General features: G+C 33.0%; 1 protein-coding gene across 1 annotated transcript in view; it reads right to left on the reverse strand.

Annotated features, from left to right (window-relative positions):
• The window catches only part of LOC126886614 (major facilitator superfamily domain-containing protein 12-like), a 55426-nt gene that overhangs the window by 23515 nt on the left and 12147 nt on the right, over positions 1 to 19764 (reverse strand). The window contains exons 2-3 of the mRNA XM_050653604.1: positions 14702 to 14785; positions 5049 to 5247 (exon numbers count right to left, since the gene is read on the reverse strand). Coding sequence (XP_050509561.1) covers positions 5049 to 5247; positions 14702 to 14785 — 283 coding nt within the window. The remainder of the gene's footprint in view (positions 1 to 5048; positions 5248 to 14701; positions 14786 to 19764) is intronic.

Below are 19764 nucleotides of genomic sequence, written 5' to 3' on the forward strand. Positions count from 1 at the left end.
CCAATTGTTATGAAATTTAGTACGTAATTTAAGTACCAGAAGTCCCAGCATTCCGTGTAATAAAAAGATTCTAAGTTCATTTTTACATAAGTTATGAATATTTATAAAAACTCAAAATTTATGAATTATTTTGCAATTTTCTAAGCAACCAATAAGGATAGACGTATTCAGCGGGAGCCATATTGAAGTTTTTTATATGGTTTATGAGCTTCTTACTTCCAAATTTGTTTAAAATGCTTAGCAATTTGGCAATAAACGAAAAAAGCGAAAATTTAGCGTTTTTTGATCTTCAATTGTTTATAACTATGTATATCATCAAAATCGGCTGCAGGAAACATATAGGTTATTATTATAGATGTCCACACTACTCAAAAAATTTGGTTTCGGCCTGGAGGGGGTTGTGTCACCAACAGGCTATTTTTTTCCTTATTTCTCTGAACTAAATATCGAGATCATTATTCTTGAATCTGTCGTTCGTCCGGGTCTAGGAAAGTTGGTCGAGAACACTTCGTCGATCGAAAATTAGTCGACAACATTTGGTCGACAAACAGTTGGTCGAATGCACAATTCATCGAATGTACAAGTCGTCGACGAAGATTTGTTCGAATGGATTTTTCGTCGACAAACTGTTATTTATCTTTAGAATAAAGGGATTAATGGTGACAAAAGACGGATTATTGGTTTTTATTTCGTTAACCGGAATATTGTATGTATTATACATATCTGATTTTTTTTGGTGTTTTGTTAATTTTTTTTCTAAATCTTAATTATTTTTAAATTTAATGAAAAAATTGGGTGCGGTGGGAGAGTAGACAGCAAATATAAACCGATATTTTAATTAGTGATGTTGTGATATACCGTTCTTCTTTTTGTTGTCGGCGCACTTGCGAACGGAGCATTTCCGGACAAGTCAAATTTGGGGGCACTTGCGGACAAGACGAAATATACGAGATGCTGAGGTAAATAAATTGTTAGGGAATCGAGGCATTTCCGTACAATGTTTTCGACTGCAATAATCAGTCAATATCAATAAAACAGTAAAGAAATCGCGAGAATAAACTTCCTTTCACACTTTATCCAAGGCTTAGGACTGGCATTTAATAAACTAATTTTTTTTTGATATGGTACAAAGAAAATAACTTTATATATTGGCGTTTTTTCCGCCATGTTGGGTCTTTGTCGACGAAAAATCCATTCGATCACATGTTCGTCGACGAATTGTACATTCGATGAATTGTGCATTTGACCAACTGTTTGTCGACCAAATGTTGTCGACTAATTTTCCGTCGACGAAGTATTCTCGACCAACTTTCCGACACCGCGTTTGTCCATATGCTGCACAATTCGAAGAAAATTTTGTGCTGATACAAGACAATACTCGACAATTGCATGTTGCAAGAATCGTGAAATTTTTCGAGTAAGGTGAAAGAACGTGAACAAATTTTTTTAGAGCAGAACAATATTTAGGTATTGCCCTAGCCTGCTCAATCCCCTAACTTGAATCCCATCGGACACGTATGGTATATACTAAAAAGACTTGTACAATAGCAAGGATTAGTGTTCCAGACAATGGAAGAGCTGTTAAACTGTATGCAAGAGCAAAGACAACAAATTGAGGAAGACGATACTCAAGGTCCCTATACCATAGGTTGTATGGTAACTTTGACATTGACAAATGAAATATTGTCATCGTGACGTCACCCAGACGATCAATTTTACGAATTGCTTGTAAACATAATAGGATACGTGGTTTGGAGGCTATATTTTGTTATTAAATATCGTTAGTGTTTTAATTTGTGTTTATATCTTGAGATATAATGTATCTATAGATATCATTAAGCGTTTTTAGTATAATAACTTAAACCCAAAACTCTTTTACAAGTGTTCAGATACATTTTAATGTGGTTGCGTTAAGTACCTACTTACTTACTGGATTGCAACCATCTGAAGATCGTTTGAATAAACAATTATAAACTAAATGAATATATAAAATGGGGAAAATTCCCTTTATTGCACTGAAATTGTATTTTTTTTATAATTTATTGTTAACGTAAAACTTCACAGGTACCTATTGAATGGAATATCATAATGTTTTCATAGTTTTAGGTATTATAATCCAGTACCTAACGTAATTAGATGCTCTTAAGGGAAAAACTACTAATTTTGATACATAAATCTTTAGTTTAATCTCTTTTTCACCATGTTTTACATGTTAGGAGGAATTTATAATAATGTACTACATGCATTATCCCCAATTCAAAATTATTATATACCTACTCAAAATCATTTAAAAAAGTAAATTGTATTCAACCCATTATTAATATACCTAGGATATTTTAATGATTTAGTCCCATATATAAACAAGAAAGAATCTACTTCTGCTTTAATTAAGTATGTAGTAATGCTATTCCACTGCATATATTTAATTGCAATTATATTCTATGATTTTTGTAACTCTACAGGCATCTACCGCATTTTTTAAAGAATATATGAAATAAATAGTCATTAAAAATCCAAACGTATTTTTTTTTAATATACATATTTTCAATACATTCCTACTTTCCGAGTTCATTTCAATGAGTGAAGTGAATGAATTTGAATGCAGCATTCTGGGTGACGTCACTCCCGCCATTAGATTCTCGACGCTGATTGGTGGAAAGTTACCATACAACCTGTCTATTTATGAACCTTGGACGATACTGACAATTTGATAAAAAGTACGCCAGATCGATGTCGAGCTGTCACGTATGGGATATACTAAAAAGACTTGTACAATAGCAAGGATTAGTGTTCCAGACAAGGGAAGAGCTGTTAAACTGTATGCAAGAGCAAAGACAACAAATTGAGCAAACGATACTGACAATTTGATAAAAAGTATGCCAGATCGATGTCGAGCTGTCGTTAATAACAGAGGTGGTCATACACTCTACTAATAGTCCAGGAACCGAAGCATTTCACCTCGCAATTTTTACAGAATGGATCGATTTGCTTGAAAATTTGAGAATAAGTAGTGGATATTTCAAGGATCAAAATCTATATGATACCGAAAGCCGCTTTTACCATGGGGGCGGTTGCCACCCCATCTTAGGGGTGGAAATTTTTTATTATATTTTGACTGCAAAAGTTGATAAAAACATCCATTCTAAGCAAAAAATGTTCTATACATTTTTTTGATAAAATTAATACTTTTCGATTTATTCGCTATCGAAAGTGTTAGTTTTATACAGAAAAATCAATGTTTTTCGATATATACTCATTCATCATTCACTCAATTTTTGGCGTAGAAAAAATTTTTTCAAACCATGTTCTTGGGAATTAAATAACCTACAATTTCATATCAAAACATTTTTTCGTATATCTGATGCTAATCTTCCTATTCTGAAGAAAATGACATTTTTTACCAAACTACAAAAAGTCGTTATTCGCTTTTAACTCCAGTTTTTTAAACAGTAATCATTCTAAGCCAGTCAAACTTCTACAATCTATTAATAATACATAAATAAAGAAGAATGAATAAGACCAATAACTAAAAGCAAAGCTAACTTACATTATTATGCTTCCAATTGGATTTCTTTTTTTTTAAATATATTGATTTTTTAACCGTAACCTTTTTAATTTTTATCTTAGAAAGTATGGTAAAAACAATTTTATAGGTTTTTACAAGATCTATAAGACTATTAATATTAAATCATTTTAAAATCCTCAGTCGCAGAAAGTGGTTATTTGAAAGGGTTGGTAAAGGTGATTTTTGCATGTTATTACAAGATTTAATTGTCAATAGCTCACTCAATTTTTATCGTAAAAAAAATTTTTGTAAACCAAGTTCTTGGGAATTAAATAAGCTACAATTTCATATTTAAATATTTTTTCGAATCTCTGATGATAATCTTTCTATTCTGAAGAAAAGGAAATTTTTTACCAAACTTTAAAAATTCGATATTTGTTTTTGACTCCATTTTTTTAAAACTAATCATTCTAAACCAGTTAAACTTCTAGAACCTATTAATAATACATAAGTAAAAAAGACGAAATAAGGTCAATGACTAATTTTAATCAGGGTGGTGATTAGGGGTTTGCTTTCGATCACTTTTTCGCTGAAAAATATAGGGTCTGACATTCTTTTCATTATAAGCCACTTAATTTTTGAGCTAAAGACTTTTTTTATTTCTAGAGATAGATATTTTTAAATACTTCAAATTAGTTTAAACAAGTTATCCTCGAAAAATGTATAGTTTTCCCGCCTTTTGACTTTGAAACTACAATATTTAGCATTTGACGAAGAAGAGCTAACATATAATAAAGTATAGCTCGATTACTATTGGTCTTAAAGAAAATTAAAAAAAAAACGGATTTGTTGATTTTTTTAAAAGGTACATTTTTGTTAAGCAAAGTTGTTTGATAAAACGAAAACTTTTTGAGTTATTTGCAGAAAACTGATTAAAAACATTAATTTTTTTTAATATAAAACTAATAGTTTCGATAGCGAATAAATCGAAAACTATTAATTTTATCAAAAAAATGTATAGAACATTTTTTGCTTAGAATGAATTTTTTTACCAACTTTTGCGGTCAAAATATAATAAAAAATTTTCACCCCCGACATGGGGTGGCAACCACCCCCATGGTAAAAGCGCCTTTCGGCATCATATAGATTTTGATCCTTGGACTATCCACTACTTACTCTGAAATTTTCAAGCAAATCGATCCATTCTGTAAAAATTGCGAGGTTTTGTCCTATTTTAAGCTTCATTACTTGGACTATAACAGGAGCCTACGACTTTATTTTTAAATTGTAGTTAAGAATTTTTGTTTAATTATTTTTTTCAATTTGTAAAACCCTCTTTATACAACGACTGGTTGTTGTGTTATTCACTATTTTATCGTTAAGCACCGTCCAGATTGAAGTTCAATATTTTCCAAATCAATTCTCAAATTACCATTCATTTATTCTTTGATTACTTTGTCCGCTAGATCATTTTGATGTTAATGAAAAAAAAACAGTGCATTCGTTTTATAAAAACCAAATTTGAATTAATTGGTCTACTTACCTTATTGCCGTTAAGTCAGAGCTGTGTCTGTTGCTTCTTGAGATTTCTGGTATGATAGATAAATGTGATATTTGAACAGTTGCCCATCCAATTTGAAACAAACTTATACTGATTACATAATACACAATTATAGCAGTTGAAAATGTGGCTGGTTTTAAGGAAAATATTAGAGCAAATCCTAAAGCCACTGCAGCAGTTCCTAAAATAAGATTTAATAAAGTGATGCACAAAAAAGAGTGCCGTTAATTTGAACATGTGTGATCTTTAAACTAAATGATATAAAAGTCAAAGTTTTCAACTTAATAAAATATAAAATAATATTAAATTAAAAACTTTATTGGCACCATTTTCTGGTTACACATCCGTGGCTTCTAAAAATGCAAGCCAAGCGGATGCTGTAGCTAGGAAGCTGATGGAATTCTATAATTTGCAATTCACGTCTCATCTGTCCAGCGCGGAAATGAACGAAAATTGAACCCTACATACTCAGATAGGAGTAATAGTAATATAAATATAAATGAATAACCATTTTCATCTCGTTGCAATACGAAGCCAAAGCCGTCTTATATTTCAGTTCGTTTAGAGAGCGCAACAAGCACCCTTACCGAACGGTTTCAAAACTCGTTAGTTTTTCATCAGAGAATGCATGTTGCTATCTCTAAACCAAACTGAAATAATCCAGATGACTAGCCTCTTATTGCAACTAAGGAAATGGCCTGGGTGTCATAGCGACATCTGCTAGATACAAGTCAAAGTTTTCAACTTAATAAAATATAATATAATAATAAATTAAAAACTTCATTGGGATCATTTTGTGGTTATACCTGCGTGGCTTCTAAAAATGCAGGCTAAGCGGATGCTGGAACTAGAAAGATGAGACTAGAGAGGATGCTGGAACTATAATTTGCAATTCCCATCTGTCCGTGAATTGCAAATTATAGAATTCCCTCATCTTCCTAACTCCATTATCCGCTTGGCTTGCATAAAGATAGCAACATATGCATTCTCTGATGAAAAACTAACGAGTTTTGAAACCGTTTGGCAAGTGTGCTTGTTGCGCTCTCTAAACGAACTGAAATATAAGACGGCTTTGGCTTCGCATTGCAACGAGATGAAAATGGTTATTCATTTATATTTATATTACTATTACTCCTATCTGAGTATGTAGGGTTCAATTTTCGTTCATTTCCGCGCTGGACAGATGAGACGTGAATTGCAAATTATAGAATTCCATCAGCTTCCTAGCTACAGCATCCGCTTGGCTTGCATTTTTAGAAGCCACGGATGTGTAACCAGAAAATGGTGCCAATAAAGTTTTTAATTTAATATTATTTTATATTTTATTAAGTTGAAAACTTTGACTTGTATCTAGCAGATGTCGCTATGACACCCAGCTCATTTCGTTAGTTGCAATACGAGGCAAGTCATCTGGATTATTTCAGTTTGGTTTAGAGATATAGTGGAGTCAATGAAGGTGGATATGAGTTATTACCTCAGATTTCGTTGAACCTCCATCGATTTTCATAAAAATTGGTGAGTGGTTAAAGGATACCTCAAGGAACAAAGGTGACATAGTGCCAACTTGCGCTTTTTGCATTTTAGGGGTGAAATACACCCCTTTTTTAAAAATTATTTTTTAGATTTCTTAAAGTGCAGTCACTGTAAGTTTTCACTTCCTATTTCGTTGAACCTTCATCGATTTTCATGAAAATTGGTAAGTAGTTATAGGATACCTCAAGCAATAAAAAATATATAGCATCAACTTGCGCTTTTGCATTTTAGGGGTGCAATACACCCCTACTTTTTAAATTGTAAAAAAATGCAGATTTCCGCATTATGGCGCAAGTAATCTTTAATTAAGAAAAATAAATATTTGTTTTATATTTATGTGCATGAATTACATTTTTTTTAATTTTTCAAACCTTATAGTAACCAAAAATCCGAAAATTAACAAGTCGAAAATCACGAAAACCTTATTCTTCTATATTTCTGAAAGTGTAGTCACTGAATGTTTTCACCCACGATTTCTTTGAACCTGCATCGATTTTCATGAAAATTGTTGATTAGTTAGAGGATACCTCAAAAAACAAAAGTGATATGGCACCAAGTTGCGCTTTCTGCATTTTAGGGGTGAAATCCACCTTTTTTTTAATGATAAAAATGCAGATTTCAGCATTCTGGCTCAAGCAATCTCGTTTAATTAAGTAAAATAAATATGTTTTTACATTTATGTGCATGATTTAAAATTTTTATTAATTTTTCAAACCTTATAGCAACCAAAAATCAGAAAATTAGCAAATCGACAATCACGAAAAAAATTATTCTTTTATATTTCCAAAAAGGCAATCACTGAAGGTTTTCACCCCTGATTTCGTTGAACCTCCATAAATTATCATGAAAATTGGTAAGTAGTTAGAGGATACCTCAAGAAACAAAAATGATGTGGTACCAACTTGCGCTTTTATCCTGGGGGTGGATGTTACCCCTTCTTATGGGTGAACACTATTTTATTAAAAATAACCCCATAATTAGATAGAGGAGTAAATTCTAAGGAAACTTTCTTTTATCAAGTTTATAAATTTTTTATTTAAATAATATTTCATAATTTAATAAAATATTATTGGTACAGTAAAACCTGCCAATAACGGCCACTAAAAATAGAAAACAATTGGCCGTTATAGAAATGTGGCCGCTAATGCTAGGTTTCCTTTTCCACAAATACATAAAATATAATTGAAAATTTATTTATTTTAGTAATTAAAGCAAATCTAATTAAATATAATTCTACAAACAAACGGAACATACTAAAACTAAATTCAATTTACTACGATATAAAACAATATCTATACGAAAAAAACAACTACAAGAAAAACAGAATTTTTGTTTTACATTTTTTTAGATAAACGAAACATACTAAAACTAATTTAATATAGGTAATACATAATATAAAACAAGTTACTATAGCTACTACGAAAAATACGCTTATCACTAAAGTATCGTCGTGCTTTCATGCTATATTCAACAAAACCAACTTGGTACGGCCTTTAATTAGATATCGAAAATCACTTTGGCTGATTTTGTCTGCATATATATTATGTTTGAAGAATCCCTTTTTTTGTGAGACTGGATATAGGACATTTCTCAAGTATGAATTCACATTCATGGTATATCGTTGCTATACAGTAGGGATAATAATCTGTGCAATGTTATGGTACAGGCTACGTTAAATATGAAGTAAATGTGGAAAATATACACTGGTTATTCATTTCAATTTAATTGTTTTTTAATCGTTTACAATATTTAAAATAATTAAAGACATAAAGTTAGGGATTTCAAAAATAAATCCAGTTCTCACTGGCAGGGTGGGAAATAATAAAGTGCCATACAATAGCATTTCATTATAATGCTCATTACAGTCATTACAGGCTGCTCCGTTTGAGAAAACTCATACTCTCAAACTTTGAGAAAACACTCATTCAGTTTCGACCAACCCTGTATTAGCTAAAATTAAACGTTTTGCTAGATTAATAATTTTTAACAATAATAGACTATATTAAAAATCACTTGAACATAAACTGATTTTCTGATGTCAAATCACTAAAATTATACAGGGGGTGAATATTGCTATGAAATTTGAAAAAAAAACGTAATTATCTTTTAAACTACTTCGTATAACATCACAAAACCTGATATTTTAAGAAATAAAACATAGAGGAGAATCTAAAAATGTAAAAATATACAAAAATATACAGGGTGTTCCATTAAACAAAAGATAATTTTGTTTCACCCTGTCAATATGGGTGGCCCTGTATATTTGGAAATGTATTTAAATTCTGATATTATCTATGCCCCAATCTCACCTAAATAAACTTTTTTCGTATCTCCTACAACAAACGACTAATTGGACTTCCCACAACCTGTATACATACAAAATCTCCGCTATAAAATTTTTTCAAAGAAAATGTTATTGGTTTTTTTAAAATAACTCAGTTAATTTTTGAAATATGAGATTTATCCAAAAACCATTACAGAGCTAAGTAAAAGGTCTATAACACTGTATTAAACATAATTTTCTTAATCCTTTATTTTTTTTTAAATACAAGAGGAAGGGGTCCCGGTTAGATGGTTCTCGCAGTAAAATTTAGGTTTTAAATGTTTCTATCTCGGTTATTTTTTGTCGTAAAAAATATTAAAAAAAGAAAAAGCTTAAATAAAGTTAAAACTAAAATTTTGTTCTCTACTATTTTTTAAGTATATCGAGTATTTTTGGAGTTATTATCAAAAATGAAATTCACGAAAATTTGAAAAATTCTAATTTTTTTTAATCGTATTTTTTTTTTTTCAAAAATATGCATTCTAAACCGGTCAAGATTATTGAAGTTATTACTCATGTTAAAATAAATAAAGTTTTAAATGGGTTACTATAAATTTTAATTTTGGTGGAAATGACGTATGTTTCATTTTTCATTCTTCCCTAAAAAATCTGAAAGGGTCCTCTTATTTCCATCATACCTTGCTTAATTTTGATGCTATCGACTTCTTTTATAGCTTTTTGATAGTTACCTTTAAGTACTTTATTAAAATGTTTAGTATCTATATTTAACAAAGTGCATCGTTTTCCTGTTATTTAAGCTTGAATACTAAGATTTGAGTACTCGCGGAAAAAAAAATATACATTCAATTGCATATAACTCACTTTGTATATGTAATAAAGAATTTTTCGAATAAGGAGCTTATTTATTTTTATATTATCTTCGATTTTGGTAATAACAACTTTTTTAAAGAAACTTATATTTTTTGAGTTATTTATGAAAAACTGCTTTAAAACATGGATTTTTTTCAGGAAAAATCAAAACTTTTGATCTTTAATAACTCAAAAACTATTGATTTATTGGAATAACTTTATATAACAAATTTTACTTATAATTTGTCCCTCTATCGATTAGTGGTATTATTTTTAATAAAATAATTTCCACCCCCGAGAAGGGGTGGCATCCCCCCCCCCCAGGGTAAAAGCGCAAGTTGGCACCATGTCACCTTTGATTCTTGAGGTATCCTCTACATACTTACCAATTTTCATGAAAATCGATGGAGGTTCAACGAAATCGGAGGTGAAAACCTTCATTGACTCCACTAATAGCAACATATGCATTTTCTGATAAAAAACTAACGAGTTTTGAAACCGTTCGGTAAAGGTGCTTGTTGCGCTCTCTAAACGAACTGAAATATAAGCCGGCTTTGACTTCGTATTGTAACAAGATGAAAATTGTTATTCATTGTTGTTATTATTATTATTATAAATGATATAACTTCAGAATAGTTTCCAAATTCCTATATCCAAATTCCATATCCTATTATTAGTAGTCTTGCTTACTTATTCCGTGACGATACACCCCTTCGTGGGTCTTAGTCGATCTCCATCCTATTCATCACGATCATAGCTTTAAGGTCTTCTGCTAGATTATTTCGCTACTGGAGTCGAGGTAGTCCACGGGGTTTTCTTCCAGTTAGGATTTCTTCCTATACTATTCTTTCGTCAGAATGTCTTTTGGACTCCCATTGGAGTCTTCTGGACTCTATTTCTTTTATTATGTTCGTCTGGTTATAGTTCTTCAAGCTCTGTTAATTCTTATCCTATATTGTCCATCTGCTCTATCAAGCACAGGCATAATGATCTTAATGTGCGTTTTCTTTCCGAAACAAGTAGTCGCTCTTGGTTTGCCTTTGTTAACGTCCACGTTTCGCTGCCATACATCACTATGGGTCGTATGATTGTTTTATATAGTTGTATCTTGGTATGTATTTGTAGTTGTTTCGATTTTTTATGGTTTTAAGGGGATAAATACATCTGTTGCCGGCTTGTATCCGATTGTTTATTTCTTGTGATCTGTTATTGTCTTCAGTTATTGTTTATCCAAGATACTTAAATTCTCCGATGCCCTCTAAGTTAAGGTTATCGGTGGTGATATTCATCCGATTCTATCTCTGTTTCGGTTATTGTGGCTCAAATACATATGTTTAGATAGTTTTGTTTTCAATGATTAGAAGCCCCATCTTCTTTGCTACTTTGTTGAACCTGACGGAAGTCTCCTTCATCTATAATTTGGCATTTCTTATTAGATCGATATCGTCTGTAAATGTGAACAGCAATTTTGGTCCTTCTCAATGGAATACTGTAGTCATTTTCAAACTCCCAGCATGTTTATATTAGCTGTTTAATTGTGAATATCTGGTCAATAGTAGAGCGGTCCGGTCTAAATCCGCATTGATATTCCACAACGATTTTTTCTATGTATGTTTTGGTTATTTCTAGCAGGGTTTTTGCAAAGACTTTGTAGATGACATTTCGGAGCGTTATTACCCGGTAGTTAATACATTGCTTTTTGTCTCCTTTTAACTCCTTCTTTCCATTCATCTGACATTGTTTCTTCTAGCCAAAGGCCTTGATTTATTTTGTATATACAACGCTTCTCAATATTTAAGCACTCTGCGCGTAGGTATACCTACCATCGCTTCGCCTGGTGGCTCATTATGTTTAAGTTTTTCAATTGCCTAGGTTAATTCTTCGTCACCGTATATAGTAACCTGGGTTACGTAGTAGTCATCTACTAATAATATTCTTTCTATGTACTAATATTTGACGATTTCAAAGAAAAAATATACAAATTTAGTGTAGGAAACAGAGGTTGAACCTTGCAAAATGGACACAAGTCCGGGTTTATTTTTTTTCTGGCATATCAAGGGGTGCTTATTATAAGACTAACTTTTTCTGAAAAAATTTCGCCCCGGAACCCCCCTTTTCACCCCTTTAAAGGGGGTAATTTATGGTTTTTGCAGAACGTAGCCCTTCCTGTACCTTTTACAAAAAATTTCTTTTATAGAAATATGAAGAGGACTATATTTTCTACGATTTATTTTCGACAGCATCTCTCTATCATCCACCGTTTAGCAAGGGTGGCGCCCCAAAGTTGACAAGTTTTTAAAAAAGATGTTTTTAAAAAAAATATATTTTTCCCTAACTGTAACGGAAATTAAAAAGAAATGCTGCGGAAATTATTCACAAATAGATGATTGATTTTTTGGTATAGGTTTCACTTAAGGGTAATTGCCCTTTTTTTAATTACAGGGTGTTACATTTTAAGAAACCCCTTTTTATACCATCTGAACCGTTTATGCTAGAGTAAAAAGACTTTCAGCGATTACCCATGTACTGGTGTTATTTACAAATTTGTATAATGCACCCCCATTTTTTCCCCGGAACCACCCAAAAAAAAAGAAGAATTAATAAATAAAGTGATTTTCTTGGAATCCTTCACACACAATGCTCTTCATTAATATGCTTCATATATCATTTTGTGCAAGTTATTATTACCCATGCATGGACACTAAAAGCGATTTCCTAGTGCAACCCCTGTAGCCAAAAACAATAAATAGAATGGGGGGTTGAAATTTTTTTTTTGTTTTTTGCTTTTTGATCCATATGGGCATATGCTTCATCAATAGTGCTTTTCAAAAATATATATGGTTATTGCAACATCCCTGCGCAAACCACCCCTATCCTTGAAAATATACTGCAGAAACTACCCCTATACCTTATCCAGCATGTTTTTACGATTTTCTCATTACCTATTCATTTTTTTTAAACAAAATTTATACAAGGTTAAAGACCACTATTTACTCTAAAAATTAGGTCGTATTCATTTTTTTCGTTTAAGCAACCGTTACGGCACAGTGGCGCCGTAAACCTCATATATGCTTTGACGGGCTCCAGTTTTTGTTTATTTTTTCGTCATCTGTTTGTTTTATTGATAAAGTACTTATGTAAAATAAAACAACACAGTGTAACCTACAAATCATGACCTATGCACATTTTACATTCTTTGCTCCCCAAAGCTACAGCGGTGGCCCAAAATAAATTTTTTCATATTTTCGCCACCTACACGCATTTTATTGCGTTAATAGCACAATATTCACCCCTAAGTGGTCGCTAAGCAGTGGCGGATCCAGGGAGGGGTGATGGGGGCGATCACCCCCCACCCCTCTCAAACCAAGTGATATTATATTTGAAGATTATAAAAATATTCATTTATTTTTATAGAAATACTTATATTATATTAATATTATTTTTATAAGAATGACTTTTTATGCTTTAGCGACAGTGGCGGATCCAGCATCGTTAAGAGGGGGGTGCCAATTGGTTAAATTTCTATAAAAATAAATGAATATTTTTATAATCTTTGAATATAATATCACTTGGTTTGAGAGGGGGGGAGGTGATCACCCCCATCACCCCTCCCTGGATCCGCCACTGCGTAGCGACCACCTAAGGGTAAATATTGTGCTGTTAAGGTAGCATTAATGCAATGTAGGTGGCGAAAATATGCATAAATTTATTTTGGGCCACTACTGTGGCTTTGGGGAGCAAAGAATGTAAAATATGCATGAGTCATAATTTGTAGGTTACACTGTGTTGTTTTATTTTGCATAAGTACTTTATCAATAAAACGAACAGATGACGAAAAAAAAAAAACAAAAACTGGAGCCCGCCAAAGCATATATGAGGTTTACGGCGCCACTGTGCCGTAACGGTTGCTTATACGAAAAAATGAATAGGACATAATTTTTAGAGTAAATAGTGGTCTTTAACCTTGTATAAGCTTTGTTTAAAAAGAATACATAGGTAATGAGAAAATCGTAAAAACATGCTCGCCAAGGGATAGGGGTAGTTTCTGCAGTATATTTTCAAGGATAGGGGTGGTTTTCGCAGAGATGTTGCAATAACCATATATATTTTTGAAAAGCACTATTGATGAAGCATATGCCCATATGGATCAAAAAGCAAAAAACAAAAAAAAAATTCAACCTCCCATTTTATTTATTTTTTTTGCTACAGGGGTTGCACTAGGAAATTGCTTTTGGTGTCCATGCATGGGTAATAACAACGTGCACAAAATGATATATGAAGCATATTAATAAAGGGCATTGTGTGTGAAGGATTCCAAGAAAATCAATTTATTTATTAATTCTTCTTTTTTTTTGGGTGGTTCCGGGGAAAAAATGGGGGTGCATTATACAAATTTGTAAATAGCACCAGTACATGGGTAATCGCTGAAAGTCTTTTTACTCTAGCATAAACGGTTCAGATGGTATAAAAAGAGGTTTTTTAAAATGTAACACCCTGTAATTAAAAAAAGGGCAATTACCCTTAAGTGAAACCTATACCAAAAAATCAGTCAATTATTTGTGAATAATTGCCGCAGGATTTCTTCTTAATTTCCGTTACAGTTAGGGAAAAACATATTTTTTTTTAAAACATCTTTTTTAAAAACTTGTCAACTTTAAGGCGCCACCCCCGCTAAACGGTGGATGATAGAGAGATGGTGTCGAAAATAAATCGTAGAAAATATAGTCCTCTTCATATTTTTATAAAAGAAATTTTTTGTAAAAGTTACAGGAAGGGCTACGTTCCGCAAAAACCACAAATTACCCCCTTTAAAGGGGTGAAAAGGGAGGTTCCGGGCCGAAATTTTTTCAGAAAAAGTTAGTCTTATAATAAGCACCCCTTGATATACCAGAAAAAAAATAAAACCGGACTTGTGTCCATTTTGCAAGGTTCAACCTTTGTTTCCTACACTAATTAGAATAATATTTACCTGCTAAATGCCACAACCTTCGATATTCGATATAATCAATACAGTAACCAACAATTGGTGTTGCCAAAGAATCTACAATTTGGCCTAAAAGGAAAAAATAAAAATTTTCTCTACCTCATTTCTAAATATCGTTCATAATTCAGAGTAAATGGAAAAAAATGGTAAAGAGAAAAATATAATGATATAAGAAAAAACAAACGACATCCCAAGATCCGAAGGTTACTTGCGTTTGAAGTTTAGTTTCGATTCAGAGAGCACATCACAGTTCGCTCCGAAGCTTACAAAAGGATGACATGTGCATAAGCGAATGGTGCTGGTCTCTGGTGCTGGTCTACTTTCGTTTACTCACAAAAAATTGAGTCCACCCTCTGTGGCTCAGTGGTAAGCGAGCCTGCCTTTGGTACAAAGGTTATGAGTTCGAATCCCAGCTGGGTAGGAAATTTTTATTTATTAAAAATTCTTCTTCTTCTTTTACTTCTTGGATGTCTTTCGATCTGTTTAATTCTGAAGCTGCCTCTGGTTAAGATTACCAACTATCCCTCCATCTTTTAGGTGGTTTTCCGTTTAGGGGGGTCTTGAACCGAGCGGATTGTTTTCTAGGGCAATTTTTGGTAGTCTATTCTCATCCATTCGTCTTACATGGTTGTACCGCATCCTCTTGTACTGCCTTCCCCATCTTACAATATCTTGAATTTTGCATTGCTCTCTAATGTTTGTATTTCTCACCCTGTCTCTTCTTGTTTTCCCCACTATTGTTCTTAGGGTTTTCATTTCGGCAACCCTTAGTATCTGTTTCGTTTTGTTATTGTCTTCGCGCACTTCTGTGCCATCTGTCATGATCGGTCGTATGCAAGTCTTGTAGATTCTAATTTTACTAGACTGTGCGCATATACGGATTTGACCAGACTATCTCCCGCAGACATCCTGACAATGCAGATACTTTGTTGATCTGACTCCTAAACTCCTAAGGTCCTTTACTGGGTTGTGGGTGCTTGATATATCTATGCCCAGATATCTGAATTGCATCACCTGTTCTATGGGGTTGTTCTCAACCACTAACTTACATCTGAGCGGATCTTTTGCTATTGTTATACATTTAGTTTTGTTGGTAGAAATGTTCATATTTAGTTGGCGGCTTATTTGAAAGAACTGAAAGAGCTGTCTCGGAAGATCATCTGATTCGGTAATAATTGCTGCATCATCTGCGTAACACACCATATCAATTCTTTTGTTGCTCATTCTATATCCGAGATTAAGACATGTTACTTTGTTTATAATTTTGCCCATGAATAGGTTAAACAAGAAGGGGCTTAAACTGTCGCCTTGTCTAATTCCTCTCGGTGTTGGAATATTTTCAGTGACTAGGTCTCCTGCTCCAACTTTGGTTACGTTGTTGTTATTTAGGTTATGGACTATCTTTGTTATGCTGGTCAGTGTTTTATTTTCTGACGAAGCAAGTTTTCAATCCTAATAGTAAATTAATAATATTGAAAAATATTAAAAATCACTAAAAGATTTTTCAATTGAAAACTTATTGGTACATTTTCATGGTAACACCTCCAAGACTTCTATAATTTGCAAGTCATATGGATGCTGCAGTGAAGACGAAAGGGAAGGAATTCTACACTTTGCAATTCACATCCCCTGTCTGCAGCCGGCAAAGTTCCAACTGAAAAATGCACCTGGGTACTCTACGGAGTAATACGAAAAATAAAATAAAAATGTGTACCATTTTTATTCGGTTGCAATGCGAAGGCAAACCAATCTTACTTTTTAATTAGAATACGGAGTGCAGTCCAGTTCCTTTAACCGCGATGTTCTGCTCTTATTGGAGCTTCATCAGAAGGAACGTAGGCACTGTTCTCCATACTCCAACCAAATTGCATCGAGAGGTTTTCCCACACATCGCAACCAAAGTGATGATAATAGGTGGCAAGCGCCATCTGGCAATTGAAAGACGAAGCAAGTTTTCAATCCTAATAGTAAATTAATAATATTGAAAAATATTATTGAATGATAAAGCTCCAATAAGAGCAGAAAATCGCGGTTAAAGGAACTGGACTGCACTCCGTATTTTAATTTAAAAGTAAGATTGGTTTGCCTTCGCATTGCAACCGAATAAAAATGGTACACATTTTTATTTTATTTTTCGTATTACTCCGTAGAGTAACCAGGTGCATTTTTCAGTTGGAACTTTGCCGGCTGCAGACGGGGGATGTGAATTGCAAAGTGTAGAATTCCTTCCCTTTCGTCTTCACTGCAGCATCCATATGACTTGCAAATTATAGAAGTCTTGGAGGTGTTACCATGAAAATGTACCAATAAGTTTTTAATTTAAAAATCTTTTAGTGATTTTTAATATTTTTCAATATTATTAATTTACTATTAGGATTGAAAACTTGCTTCGTCTTTCAATTGTCAGATGGCGCTTGCCACCTATTACACTTTGGTTGCGATGTGTGGGAAAACCTCTCGATGCAATTTGGTTGGAGTATGGAGAACAGTGCCTACGTTCCTTCTGATGAAGCTCCAATAAGAGCAGAAAATCGCGGTTAAAGGAACTGGACTGCACTCCGTATTCTAATTAAAAAGTAAGATTGGTTTGCCTTCGCATTGCAACCGAATAAAAATGGTACACATTTTTATTTTTTTTTTTGTTTTATTTTCTATTAATATATTTAGAATGTCTCCCAGGCAAACCCTGTCAAAACGCCTTCGTCAGATCAATGAAGCAAATATACGCTGGCATGCCGAACTCTATAGCTTTTTCTTTTATTTGTTTTATTATAAATACTACACCGCCCTTTGTAAAACTTTGTTGTTCTTCAGCATTAGTGATTTGTCTTTCCAATTTGTCCTTAAGAATACCCGTGAAAAGTTTCATCGTTGTATTTAACAAGGTTATTAAAAATTAATAGATAAAAATAATTTATATTCTTGTGGGATCGGTACTCACCTGAGGGACCGCAGACGTTCGAATACAATTAGCGTCTCTTAGTAAAGGCAATGAAGTCAACTTTACTAAATAACAAGACATTGACTAAACACACACACTACAAATTACACTAAGATCTGATTGCGAAATCAACTGTACCATGCCAATGGCCTTAGTTGTCGGGTCATTTAAGCTAACTAATAAGAATAAAAAAATTGAGTAGGTACCTACTAGGAACCTAATTCTTTGGGAGTTTTTGCCTAGATAAATTGAAGTGGTATGGAATGCAAGTTTTAGATTCCTCGCGTCTGTTCACTTATCGTCTGTTTGCTTTTGAAAATTTTGGAAAGCACGGAGTTAAGCAGGCCACGCACTGAATCGGCATAGAGCGATCGGTTCGGCTAAGAGCAATCGGCAGATTTTGCTATATACGGAAATAAATAAGCCACCGCGCACCGCCTAAGAACATTCGACAGTCGAACGTTCTTAGGCGGTGCGCGGTGGCTTATTTATTTCCATATTTAACAAAATCTGCCGATTGCTCTTAGCCGAACCGATCGCTCTATGCCGATTCAGTGCGTGGCCTGCTTTAGGCTGTGACCAGAATGATTTCAAGCATTTCTTTCACGCAAGACAAGGTCCCTATACCATAGGTTGTATGAACCGAAAACTCTTTTACAAGTGTTAAGATACATTTTAATGTGGTTGTATTAAGTACCTACTTACTTTACTGGATTTTCTTTCTGCTGTATTGTATAGTAAAGGACATTCGTGTATAGAGACATTACAGTTCTGTAATGTCTCTTGCGGTTCTTCACATCAAGTTTACATCATCTGTGTAGGTTACAATCTGCTTAGACTTATTGAACAATATATCTAATTAAGTCTATAGATAATAGATCTATTATATGTAATTGTTTCATATAAAATTATAACCAATATTGCAGCCATCTGAAGATCGTTTAAATAAACAATTATAAACTAAATGAATATATAAAATGGGCAAAATTCCCTTTATTGCGCTGAAATTGTATTTTTTTTATAATTTACTGTTAATGTAAAATTTCACAGGTACCTATTGAATGGAATCATAATGTTTTAATAGTTTTAGATATTATAATCCAGTACCTAACGTAATCAGATGCTCTTATGTTAAACTTAAGGGAAAAACTACTAATTTTGATACATCAATCTTTAGTTGAATCTCTTTTTCACCATGGTTTACATGTTAGGAGGAATTTACAATAATGTACTACATGCAGTATCCCCAATTCAAAATTATTATATACCTACTCAAAATCATTTAAAAAAGTAAATTGTATTCAACCCATTATTAATATACCTAGGATATTTGTATGATTTAGTCCCATATATACACAAGAAAGAATCTCCTTCTGCTTTAATTAAGTAGTAATGCTATTCTACTGCATATATTTAATTGCAATTATATTCTATGATTTTTGTAACTCTACAGGTATCTACCACATTTTTTAACGAATATATGAAATAAATAGTTATTAAAAATCCAAACGTATTTTTTTTAAATATACACATTTTCAATACATTCCTACTTTCCGAGTTCATTTCAATGAGTGAAGTGAATGAATTTGAATGCAGCATTCTGGGTGACGTCACTCCCGCCATTAGATTCTCGACGCTGATTGGTGGAAAGTTACCATGCAACCTGTCTATTTATGAACCTTGCACGCAAGATATCTTCGGAACTCCGGATCTTTGGATTTCGTTTGTTTCTAATACATAGATGTCGCTGGTGCATCTTTTGCAAATTATTTTGAATAATTTGCTAATATCGACAGGAATATTTGGTTTCGATTCAGAGAGCACACCATAGCTCGCTCTGAGGATACTAAAAGGATGAAATCACACCTCCGGTCAAACAGTGTAACAACTAAAAAAAATCGGTTTTATTGCACCAACCGTTTAATAAAACTACAAATTCCTATCTCAAAAAAAAGTGTTACGTCTATGGTTCGAGTATTTGTCGTAAGATGACATTAGCGTCATTATTTGGTTAACCAAAATCAACGATGTACCGAACATAAACAGTGTCACATATTGGCTTGTGCAAGGCAGTTGTCCATCTAAGATCTGTATAAACCGTCGTTTG

The sequence above is a fragment of the Diabrotica virgifera genome, chromosome 6 (assembly GCF_917563875.1).
Source record: "Diabrotica virgifera virgifera chromosome 6, PGI_DIABVI_V3a".
In the NCBI taxonomy this organism is placed as follows: domain Eukaryota; kingdom Metazoa; phylum Arthropoda; class Insecta; order Coleoptera; family Chrysomelidae; genus Diabrotica; species Diabrotica virgifera.